This window comes from Heloderma suspectum, chromosome 5 (genome assembly GCF_057233095.1).
Source record: "Heloderma suspectum isolate Gila_16-S chromosome 5, 16-S_ref, whole genome shotgun sequence".
NCBI lineage: Eukaryota > Metazoa > Chordata > Lepidosauria > Squamata > Helodermatidae > Heloderma > Heloderma suspectum.
The window spans coordinates 124,817,685-124,837,450 of NC_139462.1; the positions used below are offsets into that span (position 1 = coordinate 124,817,685).

The following is a 19,766-nucleotide window of genomic DNA, read 5'->3' on the forward strand; positions in this document are numbered from 1 at the left end:
ATATTTTTATTATTATTATTACATTTATATCCCATCTTTTTTCCTCCTAAGGAACCCAAGGCGGAGTACATAATCCTGCCCCCCGCTCCATTTTATCATCACAACAACATCCCTGTGAGGTGGGTTGGGCTGAGAGTCTGTGACTGGCCCAAAGTCACCCCGTGAGCTTCCATCGCCGAGTGGGGACTAGAACCTGGATCTCCCGGCTCCCAGTCTAACACTCTCACCACTACATCTTCCCAAAGCAACCTTCCCCAACCTGGTGCCCTCCCAATGTTTTGGACTACAGTGTCCAGCATTCCTGACCATTGGCCATGCTGCCTGAGGCTGATGGGAATAGAAGTCCAAAAGATCTGGAGGGCACCAGGTTGGGGAAGGCTGTCTTAAAGCAACAAAGTTACTTTAGATCTGTAAAGAGTGCTACAAAAGAAGTATTGCTTATTTTTCCATTTTACCCAAACTTTATTTTTCCCCCAGAAAAAGCCCCCCCCCCCTATGTTTTTTCCATGGCCCCAAAATTTCCAGGAAGTTTACATGTATGTTCTGCATCTTTTCAGTGAAGCTCCCCCGAACCATTTCATGAGAGTGTGGATTTTCTCTGGTGAATTAGGCCCTTTGGAGACTAATTGGACAAAAAGGTGTCAGACTCAGACCCCCAAAGGTGTTACGCAGGTTCAGCTTCCTCTCTCTCTCTCTCTTTTTTCACACAATGGGGGTGTTTTTTCAGGGAAAGCTACTCATTCATCATTGCAGATGGCCACCATGGCCAATAAGGCCGCCTTGTTTATGCCCTCCAGGTGGCAACGATCGCCTCTGCCGCAGACTATGGACTAGGAGGGGGAAGAGGCCAGGAGGGGGAGCCCGGGCGCTTGAACTGCTGCCCGCGTTGGGCCCTGCCGGCCGGCCCCGCCCTCCGCCGCCTCGCTCGCCTTCGCGGAGGGCACGGAGGGGCGGGCGCTCGCGAGAAGCGCCTCGAGGCCTCGCCACTGCGCCCGGCGGAGGGAGCCGCCCGGAAAGGGGCGCGGAGGCGCCGGGCACTGCGGCGGCGGAGGCCCGAGACCGCGGCAGGCCATGGTTGTATTTGGGTTAACCGTCGTTCGGCAGTGAGTACTGGGACTCCCCCCCCGCCCAGCCAGGGCTGCCTTTTCTTGCCCCTCCCTGTGACTCCACAGCGCCAGACGCGGGGAGAGGCTGCTCCTGCGGGGGCGGGATCGGGCCCCTCTAGCGCAGCGCCCCTACCCCGGGGCGTCCACGTGGCCACCAGTTCGGCATATTGGCCCAAGTGAGGCCACTGGGTAAGTGTCGGGGGCTTTCAGAAAAGGGAAGGCTCCGGGTCTCCCCCTGGCCCTGCGCGCCCCCATCCCATCGTCTCCAGATGAAGCTTTTGTCACTAAATGTCATTGGCTTTCACCACATGCTCAGATGTACGAGCATTCGTCAACGGGCAAACGCTCTCGGTTGCAATCCTACGCACAAATACTTGCACAAATAAGCCCCCACTGAAACATACGTAGGATTGCACTGTTATTGTGGAGCCCTGCCGTTGATCGAAGCTCATTAACCTGCTGCTGTTTTTTTTTTTTAGAACGTCTTTCCCTAGTGAATTGCGAAGGAAAACACGCAGAATTGGAATAAGCAAGTGTCCCTGTGTATGAGGAGGCCCATCCCGGCAAAAGGCCTCCCCTCCCCTCCACCTAGGTGGACAGGAACAGAGCCTCGGGCAACCCGCTCCCCTCCTAGGTCATGGCTTAGCACATGCAATGTTCAAAGCTGTGTTTGGGAACAGGCCGCCTAACGCTGCTGCGTTTATTTTGACGTGAAAGCAGCCGATTGGTGACTAGAGGAGATCAAACTGTAAAGACCCAGCTCCAGTCCAGTAAACAGCCGCCTCCTCTCCTCTGCCCTGCCGCAGAGGCGGGGAAAGAGCCGGCAGTCGCTGTTTCCCCCTCCTCTCTTTCGCTCGCCACCTCCGGGAAACGCGGCAGGCGGGGCTGGGCCCGCCGCTTCCGCCCGCGTGCTCGCCTTTTTTTCTCTGAGCAGCGCACCTTAGCGGGCTGGTTGCAGTCACCTCATCCTCTCACTCACTCACCTTCACTCCCTCTAGGACTAGGGAATGTGGTTCCGAGGATTGGCCCCAACTTACTGCTTTTATGAAATAGATCCCAGGTCTTGGCCATAATAAATCTGCCTGCGATGTTGGACTGTACTGTCAAATCACTGGGGCTTATTGGCAGTTTTCCCAAAGATGAGAACTTTAGGGTGCGAGTGTTGACCTGAAGTCTCAGTTTCCTTGGAATGAAGTACTGGAGGCTTATGATGTTTTCGTGATACATGGTTTACATATGTTTTGGGAACAACCCACAGTGTGTGGTTGGTGCACCTGATGGATGATCAGGCACACCGTCCACAGTGTGTGCCTTGTTTATCCCCCCCACCCCCGTTTCCACTCAGTCCTCCAGCCAGCTCCACCCCACATCCCAGGGGATTTGGCTGCAGAACCCGTCTTGTCTGCCGCCAAGCCCCCATCCTCACTCCGACCACAATCCCAGTTGGAGCCCTTTTTTATTTTATTATATTATTTGTGCCCCTTGCAGCAGCCCTAAAGTGCCCAAACAACACTTTGGAGGGGCTGTCACTGGCTCCCCTGGTTCACACCAAGCCCCCCATGCCCGCTCCGATTGCGATCCCGATTGTGATTGGAGCCTCTTTTAAAAAAAATATGTTTCTTTTTTTGTGCAAAAACAGGGCTGGGATTTTTTTTTATTTTTATTTTTTTTGCATTTTCTAAGACCCATTGTATGTGCACAAATGACCCCTTTAGTTATGTTTCTTATGCCTGCAACTGCAGGTATCCAAAAACACTCCCTTTGGAGTAGAGAACCATGGTGGTGTGCACTTTTATAAGAAAACAGGGTGCTGGGGACTGGAGGTGGAGGGGTTCCCCAAAGGTCAGGGTGTCACTTTAAATCCCTGGGGTCTTTTGGGTAATTAGGTGATCTTCAGTACTTTGACAGGTGGGGAAAGTGCTCAAGATGACCCAGTTAGCCGAGCCTCCCCCCCCCCCGAGATTTAAAGTCTTGCCAAGACATATGGAAGTGCCCACTTCTATTCTGCCCCACCCTGAGTTGGCAGAACCCCATTTTCATATAAAAATGCATCCCACCCATTTTTCCTGGTTTTCTACTACCCACGTGGGAGTACAACAGCTGTCAAAAGAGCTGTTAAAGTCCAGCCCAGGTAGTGGAAAGGGGGGGGGGGAGTGGATCTGCTTGGAAAAGACTCTCTATGACAAAGAGATATAAAAGGCCACGCCACCCCATTTCTCTACCCCAAAGGGAGTAACGACTTCTGCTTTGACAGCTGTCAAAATAGAAGTGGTTACCGTGATCTGAAGAGAAAAAGGGGGTGGTGCCTCAGGCACCCTTAAAAATAGGTGCAGGGGACTCGGGCCCGTTGGGATTCCTAGCAGGGCACCCTCATGTTTTATGGCAACACATTTAACCCTGGGGACACCCTTGCTAGGGGGGTGATCTACACCCTGTTTCCCCCCTGTAGCCTTGCTACAGTGTAGCCTTGAGTGCTCCCTTGCATGTTGTACATACAAGGGAGCAGCCAAGACAAACCCCTATATTTTTGGATATCCACAGTTGCGGAAGTGTGCAACTGCAAATAACCAAAATAAGTAATTTTTTTTTTAAAAGCTAAAGGGGCCATTTGTGGACATAAAATGGGGCTGGGAAAATGTGAAAACAAATCCCAGCCCTGCTTTTGCACAAAAAAAGAAGGGCAGGGGGGCTCTGACCACAATTGAGATCTTGATTGGAGCAGGGACAGGGGCTTGGCAGGAACTCAGGGGGGGCAGCGGCTGTTCGGGCACTTCAGAGGGGCTGCCACTGGCCAAGGGAAAATGGCACTGGCAGCAGAGCCAATCGTGGCTGCAGTTGCTCAGGGAGAGTGGCAAGGGTTTCTGCTCTCTTGCCAAGCAGCTCGCTGGCCAATGCCCTTTACCCACAATAGGTTGGCATGTCCGTGTTCGGATGACACGCTTATCCATTGTGTGTAAAACAACACCTACAACAGACCATGTGTTATGAAGGTGGATTGTTTGGGAAAAACAAGCCAGCGTGATAAATCTGATTCTGGTTCGCATGACACATTAACCCACCGTGGGTTGTTCAAGCAAACCTGTCGTGCAAACGCAGTCAGTGGCTTATTAAAGCCTTCCCCAACCTGGTGCTCTCCAAATGTGTTTGACTACAACTCTCATAATCCCACAGCCTGCTATAGGGACTCTGGTGTGTTGGGGGAGAGACAAGCCAGACTTCCCTGTTTGCAGGTGACAATAAACAGACCACAGATGGAAGGTTTGTTTTAGTAGCTCTTGCTTGCAGTGGGAGTGATTGGGCAGCTGATTGTTATGTCTGAACTGGGCCATTGTATCTTTTTGAGGCTCTTGTAGGAAGTGCAGATAACTTCAAGCTTAATAAATAAAAATCCCCAGTCTGTAGGAAGAAAATTGCAAAACAAAATAGCTCTGGAAAGGGGTTTCTTTCACAAAAACAACTGCGTGTACAACTATACTTCAAGACGAGGCTGGACAGCCATCTGTTGGGGATGCTCTGACTTGGATTCCTGCATTGAGCAGGGGGTTGGACTCGATGGCCTTGTAGTTCCCTTCCAACCCTACTATTCTATGATTCTATCAACCAGGGGATAGGGTTCCCTCATCATGTCAGTCAACAGGGTCCTGGTTAGGGATGTATGAAAGTTCCGCCACGGATCTCGGGGAGGCCGAATGCCACTGCATTCGGCCCCCCGAAATCGGTGGCGGAACGGCCCGCCCCCCCCAGGATGGGACTTACCTTGGGCGGATCTTCCAGGCGGCGGCGGCTCCGGCAGCGGTTCGGTGGCGGCGGCGGCCGGTCTTCTGACTGGCTGCCACCGCCGCCATTTCCAGGTTAACAAAAAACAAAAACCGGTGATAGGCTACGTAAAGATTTACGTAGCCTATCATGGCTAGATTTTAAAAAACACCATGATAGGCTATGTAAATGTTTACGTAGCCTATCACGGCTGACTTAAAAAAAACACGCACGTATGCAAATGGCGGCCATGGCCGCCGCCATTTGCGTATGCACGTTTTTTTTTGTTGTTTTTTTAAATCACCCGTGATAGGCTACATAAACATTTACGTAGCCTATCACGGCTGACTGCAGAGACGCAAACGGCGGCGGCTATGGCCGCCGCCATTTGCGTCCCTGCTATCCAGCGGCCGGATGTTCGCCTGCTGGCGGAGCCGGCCAGCGGCTCCGCAGAATCGCTGCAGAGCACAGCCAGCCGGCCAGGATTCCGGGGGGGAGGAACGGAACGCCTCCCCCCCACCATCAACATAATCCGCGACAGGTATGTGACTTTCATACATCCCTAGTCCTGGTCAGCAGACTGGTGGATAATCAAACTGAGGCCCACCTTGCTAAATGGGATTCCAAGTACCCCCCCTACACACACACACACACACACACACACACACTCGGGGAGAAGGAGGAGAAGCTCCTCAAATTTGGATAGCTCTGCCTCCTTCTCTTTTCATTTTCTTCCTTCCACTCATGATCCTGCTGCAGCAGGAGCAGATTCAACTGCCACAACAATTGTTGCTCCTCAAAACAAAACCAGCCATTCTTCTAAAGCAGCCTTCCCCAACCTAGTGCCATCCAGATATTTTGGACTTCATTTCCCATCAGCCAGTGTGGCCAATTCTCAGCTCTAGCCAGCATGTCTAATGGCCAGGTATGCTGGGAGTTGGAGTCCAAAACATATGGAGGGCACCAGGTTGGGGAAGGCTGCTCTAAAGGGTGAGATTTTTTCCACAAGTCATGCAAACCATACTACTGGCAGTCACTGTTCTGGCCTGCAGATAGTTGTAAAAGAGAATGAAGGAGTGTTATATTAAATTCTTGTTAAAAGCTCCACTGAATGCCAGAGGCCAGTCTAGCACAGTGGCTATTTTGAGACAGCAATAAGTCAGTCGCATTACTGAATTGCGAACTTGCAGGTGGAGACAAGCAGGAGGTAAATGAGGAGATATCTCTCACAGACAGGCCTGCTCTTCTTGTTTTCCTTGATGGCTGATGTTGAGTCCCTTTACCCAGAGATTTTTGAGCTGTATAAATGGGTGCAAAAGTTGGATATGGAAGACTGAATTAATCAGCTCAGGACTGAAGCATAAAGCTAAGATCCAGCACAGGTAGTAATGAATCTCCTTCCTCCTTTTTCTGCAGCTCTGGTCTCAAGGGTTAAAGTTAAAAAGTGGAGCTATTAAGTTCTGCGTTGAGCTGTGTGTAACAACGGCAGAATGGTCATAAATCACAACTTATATGGTGAATGGTATTGTGGTTATCTGAACTCTCATCACAAAGGCGGTGAGATGCAAAAATCTCCCCAAACTTGTAAACCAGCCCAAGATATCCTGTGTTTGCACCAGCTGAGGCAGCCGTTCCTTTTTACACCAGGAAGTTAACTATGTCAGACCCCGTCCCTCCTCAGAAACAGAAGAGGTGGGCAGCTGTCTTGCGAGGGAACCGAGAGTTCTAGAATTTTTCTTCTGTGAAGTGTATTAGACACCTTCCCTCTTTGAAATAGAAGGGTTAGTGAGCTGTATGATACCAAAACTAAAGAGTTCCAGAACTTCCTTCTGTGGAGAGTATTAGATACCTTCTCCCTCAGAACAGGAGATGTGATGAGTTGTATGGGCAGAGATAAGGGAAATCTGGATAATGATGATAATTATTATTATTAATAAACATTTCTGTCCCACCCAAACATTTCTATACCACCCAAAGCTCTTGGGTGGTTTACAAATGATTAAAACTTTAAAAATACAATATAAAACATAATATAAAAACCATTTACATGAAAAACAATTTAAAACAGTCAACAGTACAAATCCTGGGACCAGATAAAAACCTTATCATGTGTTGTCAAATGCCTTGGAGTAGAGGAAAGTCTTAACCTGGTGCTGAAAGGATGTCAGTGTTGGCACCAGGCAGATCTCAGCGGGGAGAGCATTCCACCGAAAAGGCCTCCTTCCAAACTCCCTCAGAGGAGGGACCTGGAGGAGGGCCTCAGATGATGATTGTACTGTACAGGCAAGTTTATACTGGGAGAGGCACTCTTTCAGGTATTTCAATCCAGAACCATGTAGGGCTTTATAGGTCAAAATCAGAACCTTGAATTGGGCTTGGAAATGTACAAGCAGCCAGTACAAGTGGGTCAGAATTGATGTTACATGGACAGACCTTCTGGTCCCCATAGTCAATCTGGCTGCTGCATTTTGCAAAAGCTGCATCTTCTGAACCATTTTCAAGGGCTGCCCCACATAGAGCGCAATGCAGTAATCTAACTTGGAGCTTACTAGGGTGCAGACTACTGAAGCCATGTTATCCTTGTTCAGGTAGGGGCATAGCTGGGTCACCAACCAAAGGTGGTAGAAGGCACTCCATGCCACTAAGGCTACCTGAGCCTCAAGTGACAATGATGGCTCCAGGAGAGCCCCCAAGCTAGGAACCTGCTCCTTTAGGGAGAGTGCAACCCCATCCAGAATAGGTTGAACACCCTCCATTCAGTCAGAAGAACCATCCACTAACAGCAGCTCAATCTTGTCTGGATTGAGCTTCAGTTTTTTAGCCCTCATCTAATCTATTGTCACAGCCAAGCACCAATCTAGCACATCCACAGCCTCACCTGATGACAATAAAAAGGAGAAATAGAGCTGCATGTCATCAGCAAACAGATAAAACATACTCTAAAACCCCTGATGACTTCACTCAACAATTTCATGTAGATGTTAAATAGCATGGGGGCAGGACTGACCCCTGTGGAACCCCATGCTGGAGAATCCACGAGGCCAAGCAATATCCCTCAAGCACCACGTTCTGGAGCTAGCCACTGAAGTAGGAATGAAACTACAACAACTCCCAATTCAAGACAATTGCCCCAGAAGGATACCTTGGTCATTAGTATTGAAAGCTGCCAAGAGATCAAGGAGAATCAACAGGGTCACACTCCCCCTATCCCTTTCCTGACATAGCTCATCATACTGGGCGACCAAGGCTGTTTCCATGCCAAAACCTGGCCTGAACTCTTAACTGAAATGGATCCAGATTATTGGTCTCATTCAAGAGCAACTGTAGCTGGTTAGTAACTGCCTGCTCGAGGACCTTGTCCAGGAAATTAACATTTGCCATCAGTCTAAAGTTGTTCAGATATTCCAGTTCCAGGGAGAATTTCTTCAGGAGTGGTCTCACTGCTGCCTATTTCAGGCAGCCCGCCCCCGCCTCCCTTTGCAAAGAGGTATTATTAATCATCTCCCTAGCCCAGCCAGCTGTTCCCTCTCTGCCGGTTTTTATAAACCAAGAGGGGCAAGGATCCAATACAGAAGTAGTTGGACAAACCTGTCCAAGCACCTTGTCAATGTCCTCAAGCAGTATGAACTGAAACGCATCCAACAAAACTGGTCAAGACTGTGCTCTGGATACTTCACCTGGTTCACGTAATATAATGCTAAAGCCCAGCCAGTCCCAGCAGATGCAAGAGATTTTATCTTGGAAGTATCATAGCAAGCATATCACAGTGAGCCTCTGATGGATCCACAGTGTCCTTAGAGCCAATATGTAATAAGCCCTGGATGACTTCTTTAAATCAATTTTTTATTATAAGGTTCAACAAAAAACAATTTAAAAAGGGGGGAAAAACCCACTAGTATATGCTTTGTACCCCACTATGTGCTTTAAAGGTTTCAGTTTCAGTATTACAGCATTCTAAAAAAGAAAAAGAATAGATTAAATGTAAACCTCAATAAAAGCAGACCAAATCCCCATACACAGGTCCATTTGCAAGTGTCACCTGTATACCTCTCTTCTGAATGTTGCTACCATTATTAGGACTTCAATCCATTGCATTAAAGGAGGTGAGCATTTATCCTTCTGGTATTGTAGTATCAGTCTTTTGAAAAGCTGCTCGATGGCACATACAGTCATGTGAAAAAGAAAGAAAAGAAAAAGCATTATAGTACACCCTCTTTGAGTTCTATGGTTTTACGTATCAGGACATAAAAATCATCTGGTCCTTAGCAGGTCTTAAAATTAGGTAAATACAACCTCAGATGAACAACAACACATGACATATTACACGTGTCATTATTTATTTTACAGAAATAAAGCCAAAATGGAGAAGCCATGTGTGAAAAACTAAGTACACCCTTACTGCTTCCATAGGTATGAAGAGGCTAAGTAGCAGCCAGGTGCTGCTAATCAAATGCCCTTGATTAAGTGATCATCAGCAAGTGTGTTGTTGTTGTTGTTCAGTCGTTCAGTCGTGTCCGACTCTTCGTGACCCCATGGACCATAGCACGCCAGGCCTTCCTGTCCTGCGCTCTCTCCCGGAGCGTGCTCAAGTTCATATTCAGTGTGACCACCTCTATAAAAGCCGAAGTCTCAGGAGTTTGCTGGTCTTGAGCATTCAGGTGTGTGTTAACACAGTGCCAAAAAGTAAAAACATCAATGATCTTAGAGAAGCAATTGTTGCTGCCCATCAATCTGGGAAGGGTTATAAGGCCATTTCCAAACAATTTAAAGTCCATCATTCTACAGTGAGGAAGATTATTCACAAGTGGAAAACATTCAAGACAGTTGCCAATCTTCCCAGGAGTGGACATCCCAGCAAATTCACCCCAAGGGCAGACCATGCAATGCTCAGAGAAATTGTAAAACATCCAAGAGTTGTATCTCAGACTCTACAGGCCTCAGGTTGTTAAATGTTAAAGTTTGTGACAGTACAATTAGAAAAAGACTGAACAAGTATGGTTTGTTTGGAAGGGTTACCAGGAGAAAGCCTCTCTAAAAAGAACATGGCAGCACGGCTTAGGTTTGCAAAGTTGCATCTGAACAAATCACAAGACTTCTGGAACAATGTCCTTTGGACTAACGAGACCAAAGTGGAGATGTTTGGCCACGTTTGGCGAAAACCAAACACAGCATATCAGCACAAACATCTCATACCAACTGTCAAGCACGGTGGTGGAGGGGTGATGATTTGGCTTGTTTTGCAGCCACAGGACCTGGGCACCTTGCAGTCATTGTGTCGACCATGACCTCCTCTGTATACCAAAGTATTCTAGAGTCAAACGTGACGCCATCTGTCCGACAGCTAAAGCTTGGCTGAAATTGGGTCATGCAACAGGACAGTGATCCCAAGCACACCAGCAAATCTACAACAGAATGGCTGAAAAAGAAAAGGATCAAGGTGTTGCAATGGCCCAGTCAAAGTCCAGACCTCAACCCAATTGAAATGCTGTGGCAGGACCTTAAGAGAGCTGTGCATAAACAAATGCCCGCAAACCTCGATGAACTGAAGTGATGTTGTAAAGAAGAGTGGGCCAAAATTCCTCCACAATGATGTGAGAGACTGATAAAGTCATACAGAAAATGATTACTTCAAGTTATTGCTGCTAAAGGTGGTTCTACAACCTATTGAATCATAAGGTGTACTTAGCTTCTCCATTTTGGCTTTATTTCTGTAAAATAAATGACACGGTGTAATACGTCATGTGTTGTTGTTCATCTGAGGTTATATTTACCTAATGATTTTTTATTATGTCCTGATATATAAAACCATAGAACTCAAAGAGGGTGTACTTTTTCACATGACTGCAGAGGATTCAAGAGAGGCAGAAAGATAGTGTTTCTTTACCCCTGAATATATCTGAGCATATCAGTGTTCAATTACATCCACTAGTTTTTCTCCATCTGCACTCAAGCCATTTCCTACTTTGTTTCTTCAGTCTCAACTCTGGGGTATACCATATGTATGAGCTCTACTCCAGAGAGGGCTCTGAGGAGCAATCATGTCAACTGCCCTGGTCATTTCTACATTCCACAGATGGTCCAGGGTTTTGACCAGAGAGCCAGCTATATCAGCCAGAACACCCCCACCCCCCAGCACCCTCTGGAAACCATCCAGATCCATTAGCCTTCAGAGGCAGACCATCATAATGGGTCCCCCACCCTTTCAGAGGGGGAAAGTTGCTGTAAGTCTAAACGTCGGCAGGAGGTGATCCGACCATGACAAAGGTGCCGATTCAAAGTTCCCCATCTTCAAATCCCCATCTCCAAGGCTAGCTGGAAAAACCAAGTCTAGAGTGTGCCCTGCTTCATGTTTGGACCAATAACAAATTGGGACCATCCCATGGTTGTCACGGAGGTCATGAAATCCTGAGCCACCCCAGACAAAGCACCCTTAGCATGAATGTTGACGTTCCCCAGAACCAACAGTATGGCAGATCTCAACAGCATACCTGAGACCATCTCCATCTGCTCAAGATAGACTGTTGGGCAGTGGGATGGGTGGTACACCAAAAGAATCCTCAGTCTGTCCAGCTGGCCCAACACAAGGTGCAAACACTCCAGACCAGTAGTCGATGGACAAGGAGCCTGCAGAGACAGAGATGGAATTCCTATAGATCATGGCAACCCACCCACCCCTTCCCTGGCATTCAAGTCTACCCTGATGCTGAGCCAAGTACCTCGACAGACTAACTCTTCCTGCTCACCCGCCCAGGTCTCTGTTATGCATGCCAGATCAGCTGCCTCATCCTCCATTAAATCGTGAATGATGGAGATCTTATAAACTTACCTGGCATTAAAAACAACATCTGGAGACCCAAGGGCAAGCTGATAAAGCAACCCCCAAACCTGAGTGTGGGGGGAAGGGTTGGAACATGGCACAGCTGTTAATTGCCTGGGCCTTGTTCCCCTTACCTCTTGAGCCCTCCTCTCAGTGCCATATCTCCCTTGACTATCACCACACTAACTGAGGTCCCTTCAGGACCCCCATTTGTCCCCACATCCTTTCTCTCAGGCACATGATCTTTCCTAAAATGGGGGGGGGGAATCAACCCACCTCCCCAAAAAACTACAAGAGCCAATCGGACTGGTATTAAAGGGGCTGCATCCCCCAAAGTGGCTCTTAGCAAAGGGGCAGCCCCCTTTTGTGCTGGCCTTTCAGGGATGGGCCCGCCGCCAGGCAGCCCACCCTTTCTTGCGCCAGCCTGAAGAGGCTGATACCAGCTCTTGCCAGCTGCAGGGAGTCTCCAGTAAAAAGTGCCAAGTCAGGGGTCTTGTCCTGTGAAGAGATCGTGTTGTCTGGTCCCAGAAGCCTCTCTGGATCAGCCACAGGTAGTGGACAGACAGAAGGATGGTAAAGCTCTCGGGCTCAGTCTCCCGGGGGAGCCAAGGGCACTGTCACCATTGTTCTCTCAAGTCATTTGAATAAGAGCAGATTGTTTCTGTTGAGAGAGCAGCTTTCCTCTCCCAGGTGCAAAGGGCCAAGGAGGAGCCTGTTCGGTCTTCTAGATGGCCACAGCTTTAAAATAACTAACTCATGAGAAGTTAGAAAGTTCTGGAATGTGCACCTCACCAGAACTTAGTTCTTTGTAAAGTTTATGTAAGTTACCTAAAGCCGCTCTCCTTGCTGGTAGATACAAGCCTAGATGCTACACATTTTCTCTGCCAGAACCTTATAGCAGATGTGATCAGACTAAAGGTGCAATCTATGTGTGTTTAGACAGAAAAAAAAGTCCAAATCCTGTCTGGCTGGGGATTGCTGGGAGTTGTAGGACTTTTTTTCTGTCTAAACATGCATAGGATTGCACCTTAAATGTATTAAATAAATGGAGTATTTATTCTAAATCTAAGGTTAATTTTGCTTTTCCTCTTTTATTTGGCATGTAATCCTTTTGGAAAGTTTTGTTTGAAATCATTTTAATAGAATCAAAGGACAAGAAGAAACTTCTTCCTCTATTCCCTAAATAAGAGGAGAAGAAGCCTGCTAAGCCCTCCATTAGTTCCCTATGTCCCTTTAAACAGCAGTTTAAACATATGCCTTATAAAAATGTCATAGATTCTCACAGAATGCTAGTAGCCTGCTGATATAGACAAGGATTTTCACCTAGCCAGGAAAGCAGCTTCTGCGGGCAGTTAGGTGATTTTAAAGTATTCAAGAAGGACATTGTTTGTACCTATGTTCTTTCTTCACAGTGCAGGTTCAAGGTAAAACATGTTTGAGTTCTCTGAGAAATCCAGTATCTCAGCTAGGTGATTTTAAAGTATTCAAGAAGGACATTATTTGTACCTATGTTCTTTCTTCACAGTGCAGGTTCAAGGTAAAACATGTTTGAGTACTCTGAGAAATCCAGTATCTCACTGGATCTCAGGGTACTGAACAGGTATCTTTTCTAGTCCAGCATTTAGGTTATTAATCATCCATTTTCTTCATTTTAAATGAGATGAAAATTCTCAAGACAGTAGTGGAGGCTCTCCAGCAACAGAACTCTCTAGCTTCTGTAGATCTCACAGAAGCATTGCCCTTCTCCAGAAGTACTGGAGAGTACTCCCCCTGTCTCTTTCCTGATAAAGGTGATCCTTCAGGGCGACCAAGGCTGATTCAGTCCCTCAACTATGCCTGAACCCAGACTGGAAAGGATCTAAATAATCCATTCCTTCCAAGAGCATCTGAAGCTATATGACCACTACCTTCTCGAGCACCTTCCCCAGGTAAGGGATATTAGCACCCGGTTAGTAGGTATTAAGAACCTCTAGGTCCAGTATGGTTTTCTTGATTACTGGGTGCAGCGCCACCTCTTTCAAGGCATTAGGCATCCCTCCCTCCCACGGTGGCACATTAGCCACACAATGGATCCACCTCAGTCAGTCCCTTTTGGCTAGTTCAAATTAGCCATGAAGAGCACAGGTCAAGTAGTTGCTTGCACAGCCTCAAGCATCTTGTCCATATCATTGGGCCTCAAAAGCTGAAAGCTATCTCTGGCTAGATCTCTGGACTCTCATAATGCTGGCACAAACATCTTGGAGAGTGATGGGGAAACTGGTACAACTTGGGTGTCTGTACTTCAGCAACAAGACATTTAGGCTGCAGTCCTATACTCACTGGAGAGTAATTCCTATTGAACTCACTGAGGCTTACTTACTTACTTACGCATGAGGTGTGTGTGTGCGCACACTGGAATCACAAAGTGAGCTGTAGAGCAGAGGTGTATAACCTCTGGCCCATGGGCGTAATCTAGTCTGCAGACTGTCCCAATCCAGCATGTGTCACCTCTTGCAGTTCCTCTGGGGGGCAAGGCTTAAGTTTCAAGCTCCACCCCTGGAAGAATGCACTTGGAAGTCATCCCTGCTCTCTCTCATCACAGATTGGAGATAGTAGCAAAGGTGGGGGCAGCCTGGGCTTTCTTCGTGCTTGTAGGTTCCGTGCCTCCTTCCAGCATGATGAAGAAAAAATAGAAAAGGAGGGGGACAGGGGTGGGGCCATGCCCCCTGATGTCATCTGGTCCATGGGGTGCAGGATGCATCCCTGCTGTAGAGACTTGCATCCTATGCTGGTATTGCGTCTATCTCTGATGGATGTGTGTATGTATGTGTTTAGATTTCAAGGCACCTATTATGCCATCGCTTTTCTTTATCCGATATTAAGCTTTTGATCATACTTGTAAGCATTTGTCGACAAGGTTCAACAATTTGTATGCCTTAATTATACTGTTGCAACATGGTGGTTTTTCAGGAAGTACTTACTTCTCAGCTTTGGGTGAAATATTAAGGTGAAGAGAGATACAAGATAGGGCCAGGTCTGACAACACATAATGCAGCAACCTTGCTGAAGCCAAGCAAGTCTAGATCTAGTCGGTGCCTGGATAGAACACCATCTAGGAACCCTATATTACTTTGAGTTCTACTGAAGAAAGTGTGTAAATATAATAAAAATTGAAAGAGGTCAAAGTATGATTCTCGGTCAAGGAGTAAGCTTCACTACAGAAATGAGATGTGCATGCTAGTAAATTAAGTATTGACTCAGCCATCAGATTTGCCTTTCCTTCTATGTTTCAGGTGTGCATGTATCCTGCATCTCTCTTTTCTAAAAAAAAAAAGTTTTTTTCTCTCTCTTGGGATTGTGTGTGTTGGCTCTCACCAATAGGCACCATTGACAACCAGCTTCTGCTACATATCAAAAGAACTATTTCCCCCCAGAATTCAACTGGGGGGTGGGGGTGGGGGGAGAAATGAATGCAGTGAAGCTTCTCTCAACCTGGCTGTATTGCTCTGCGCATGTTACCTTGCTCTTCTTTCTAAGCAAGCGTCCCCCCACTACATTTTGAAGTATTTTATCTCTTTCAGTGGGGAAACAAGATACAACAAAGAGAAGATACTTCAAGGTTAGTGTCTCTTCTGCTGCAGCTCTTACGATTGTTAATAATTCACAGTTGCCTTTAGCTTCACATCTTTGCTCCCATTATTACGTGCTGAAACATTATTGGCCAATCTTGTCAAAGTATTATTTCAGTTGTGTTGTTTTAAAGATCTTGGCCTTAGTCCAGAAGTACACATGCACATCAGTGGGATGCTGCTGTACATTTGTTTCCCTGAGCATGCGCTGTCTTGGTCAGACGGAGTGGAGAGGGAACAGCTGCATTTGGGCAGCTGCCCACTCCCAGACTGGCCTTTTCAGCTTCGAGGCGTTCACATGCAGCAGCACCTGTCTGTGAGCACTGCTTCTCAAACAGCTCATGTACACAGATGGAGGCCTGCTTCCATGCACCTATGGCCCTAACTAGATTGGGGCACAATATAACATAGATAGACATTTGGGGGTCAGAAACCAATAGAAATTTGGGGAGAAATTGAAATATGTGCATTTCTTGTTTTCTTATCAGTTCTACACTTACTACTTAAAGAACATAAAATACTCAGCACATACAATGGTACTGCTCGCTATATCTATTACATTTAGAAGTGCAAATGTTTTAGGTTTATTCAGACAATAATTACAAATATATCCAATGTCAGAGTTGGATTAGCTGTCTGCTGCACCTTACAGTACGTGCTTTTGCTAGCTGGGAAGAAAGGGTAAAATAGAGTTTAAACCACAAACCATCAATGTTATAATATACAAAAGGAAATTTGTATTATTGGGGCTTAGAAATAGTCTCCAAAGTCAGCATTATCAAGAAACGTAAGAAACAATGCAGTAAACTGTGCAACCTTATGAGGTGACAATGGGATGAATATATACCATAATCCATCTTTCAAACTGTTTCTAACCCTCGTAAAAGAAATTTCTGTCTCTACCTAACAGGATAGGATTTGAGTTGTATGTTTTTATATTATACAGAGATGGTAATTACCTAATTTTATAGATTGTCTCACAATTATTTCAGTTATTAGAAACCATTTTGAGGGAATAAAGTGAAGCTAGCAAAATATTAAAAAAACCTGCCTTGAAAAGCATTTTACTCATTATTTTGAAAGAGAAAACAGTTCATAAGAGCCCAATTTGCACACACTTTTCCTTGGTCTTTCAGGCCCAAATCCAGATAGGGAGAATGGAGTGCCTGGGAGTAGCAAAGATGCCCCCACATTGTCCTGGTCTTGTATTCCTTTATGAAGCATCTGTTTTGCTAGAGGAATCATCCTGTGAGTTGATCCATGTCTGGTTGTTGCTTGCATCAGTAGCTGGCAGGAAGGGTTAAACAGTGAAAGAGAGCCCTCTTCTACCACTAAGGCTAGATGCTTCATAAGGACCAGGACAACATGGACCATCTTTACGGACCAAGGAAAAAGGTGGATGCGTGGAGGGCACACTGTAAGCAAGCATAGTTTGTGACGTTGCAACAACATCACTGATCAAAGGACGCATGAGATAAGGCATCTGCCCTAGCTTCCAGTTTCCTGGCTTTGTGGAGCTTGAGCCAACATGAGATAGCCTTAACTTTGGTCTTAGAGTGGCACTTTTTATCATTAAATTTCCCTAGTTTTTGAAAAGGAAATTTTATCATTACAGTGCTGGCAATTTTACCCTCTCCCCAATGTATTTGAATCTGCTTTCTTGCAAGTTTACCTATATGATAAATAGGATTATAACTACTTAACTAATGGTAATCTTAACCAATTACCTAGGGAGGTAGTGGGCTCTCCCACACTGTAGGCATTCAAGACGAGGCTGGACAGCCATCTGTCAGGGATGCTCTGACTTAGATTCCTGCATTGAGCAGGAGGTTGGACTCGATGATCTTATAGGCCCCTTCCAACCCTACTATTCTATTATTCTAATCATGATTTCATTTCAAGAATCAAGATTCTAAGATCTTGGGGAGAACTGTCACAGATAGAGGAAGCTATCTGGAGACAGTTCTCCCCCCCCACACACACACACACGTAGAAAGCAATGAGAACAGCAAGGAAAGGGTGGAGCTAGCGAGCTCATCCCTGCTTCCCTTCCTCATGTGTAGAGTTTACACATGTTGAAAATGACTGAATAGGACTAGATTCTCGCAGTCATCTTAATGAGCATACATAAGAGTGTGAATTAGGGATGTACGAAAGTCACTTACCTTTTCGCAGGGGTGCTTCGCGGTGGGGGGGAGGTGCTTCGCTTCTCTCCCCGAAGTTCAGGCGAGGGGGGGGAGGCGTCCCGCCTCGCCCGGCCAAAATTCAGGCCGGGGGGGGAGGCGCCCCTCCTCGCCCGGCCGAAATTCAGGCCGGGGAGAAGCGCCCCGTCTCCCCGGCCGCGAAACAAAAAGTAAAAAAAGAAGAAGACCCCGTGATAGGCTACGTGACGATTTGTGTAGCCTATCACGGCTAGATTTCCAAAATCAGCCGTGATAAGCTACGTTAATCGTTACGTAGCCTATCACGGGTGACTTTGAAAAAAACAAAAACGTGTACGCAAATGGCGGCGTCCTATGGGCGCCGCCATTTGCGTTCCTTATTTGGTCCTGGTAGTCTACGTAAAGATTTACTGCGTAGTCTACGTAAATCTTTACGTAGACTATCGGGACCAAATAAGGAACGCAAATGGCGGCGCCCATAGGGCGCCGCCATTTGCGTACGTGCTTTTTTTTTTCCAAAGTCACCTGTGATAGGCTACGTAACGATTTACGTAGCCTATCACGGCTGACTTTGGAAATCTAGCCGTGATAGGCTACGTTAATCGTTACGTAGCCTATCACGGGGTTTGTTTGTTTTTTTACACTTTACTTTGTAATGGCGGCGGTGGCTGCCGCCCCTGACGAAAGGCCGCCGAACCGCCGCCGGGACCCGCCACCGGGAGGGACATTCGCCAAAGGTAAGTCCCATCCCGGGGGGGGCGGGGGGGGAGAATTTCACCGCCGATTTTGGGGGGCTGAATGCGTTGGCGCTCAGCCCCTCGAAGATTCAGGGAGAAATTCTCCGCCATCCCTAGTGTGAATACACATTCAGCGTAACGTGAATATACCCCTAGTGTGAGATAACATCATTTCATGTTCTTTTCCCACCATACAGAAAGAGCAAGGATTGGGGCTCTTGTGATGCATTTCTGCTTTCAGAAAGGTGATGTGAGGCCCTTATCCTTTTGCTTCCCTAACCTGTGTATTCCATCTCTTCAAAAAAAAAATTCCCTGAGGATCTAACTGCATGTTGTGTAAAGCAAGTTTGCCTTAACAATTTGGCCTGGCTTCATTTTGGGTTTTGCAGGACAGGGCATAGATGAGCCCCTTTCTGAGACAGGCTTCAGACAAGCCAACGCTGCTGGCATATATCTCAGTAATGTCAGATTTACTCATGCCTTCACAAGCGATTTGCTTCGGGCAAAGCAGGCAAGTATGCTGTACAGTATCTATGAAATAATGCAAGATCAGAGGTTTAGGGGTTTGTTTTTTGAAATTCATGTTGTGGGAATCATACTGTATATCTGTAAAAATACATCTGTAAGTCTAAAACATCTGTACTACAGGAACACATTGTAGGTCTCTTTCGTAAGTGCACGTAAACTGGGAGCGTTCACTTTAAAAGGCTGGAAGCTCAAAAATGAGGAGGAGGCTCACAGGTGTCTGCAATCAATTCCCCCTTTACAAACTTGTGTAATAAATTTAATAGACACAAAATTAAGAGCAAGCAGCTTGATACAACTCTGGAGTAAAACAAAATGAAATCTTTCATATATGATGAACAACAAATCCATTTCTATCAAGGATTAGTCTTCTTCAGTGGTCTGGTATGATAGTCTACTACTATCATAATTTCTCATATATATGGAAAACAGTACCCATCCTCTCAGCCTAAGCTGCCAAATATGGTAAAACAAGAATGATGTAACACTGGTGTCATCTGCAAAATAGACAGAAATTGATTGTTAAAGTTAATTAAAATTGGTATTAAAAGTAACAGTTAAGATATATATAAAGAAATGTTAAGTACTCAAATGATAAAAAAATGAACTCATGAACTGAACATAAGAATACCACTGTGGTATACAACATTAAAATCACAACAGGATAAAGATAAAATAATCACATAATCAGTGCAGCAAGGTATGACATAATAATTGTCCTAGCTCGTTACGCCTCTCTCACCATCCTTTCTAGGCAAAATAGAAACCTTTGGGCCAAGGTAACTATGAGGGGACACACAAAATAGGGCCAAATATTGTTCTCTGGCAACAGAACTGATGGGTGTTTTTTTACTTTTTAGAAAGCTTCATGGCTGACTGGTGATTTGAACAGAAGTTTCCCAGTCCTGGTACAACAATCACTGTACCGCACTGGAACAGTTTCCAAAGGGGTACCCATGTTCGTCTGTTGGAGCAAAAATCAATGAAGAGTCTTGTGGCACCTTAAAGATTAACAAATCTATTCTTGCATAAGCTTTCATGGATACTGTCCACTT

At 46.3% G+C, this 19,766-nt stretch overlaps 1 protein-coding gene across 6 annotated transcripts in view; it reads left to right on the forward strand.

The window, feature by feature from the left end:
• Nucleotides 1-956: 956 nt before the first annotated feature.
• TIGAR (TP53 induced glycolysis regulatory phosphatase) overlaps nucleotides 957-19,766 on the forward strand; it is a 61,454-nt gene continuing 42,644 nt past the window's right edge. The window contains exons 1-5 of one of the 6 annotated variants that reach the window (XM_084857157.1): nucleotides 957-1,103; nucleotides 13,470-13,607; nucleotides 15,240-15,277; nucleotides 18,576-18,697; nucleotides 19,572-19,661. In XM_084857157.1, the coding sequence (XP_084713283.1) occupies nucleotides 13,576-13,607; nucleotides 15,240-15,277; nucleotides 18,576-18,697; nucleotides 19,572-19,661 (282 nt within the window). In that variant the 5' untranslated portion in view covers nucleotides 957-1,103; nucleotides 13,470-13,575. Of the gene's footprint in view, nucleotides 1,296-13,469; nucleotides 13,608-15,239; nucleotides 15,278-18,575; nucleotides 18,698-19,571; nucleotides 19,662-19,766 lie in introns of all 6 variants that reach the window. The other 5 variants (XM_084857160.1, XM_084857159.1, XM_084857156.1 and 2 more) reach the window with 5 other exon arrangements.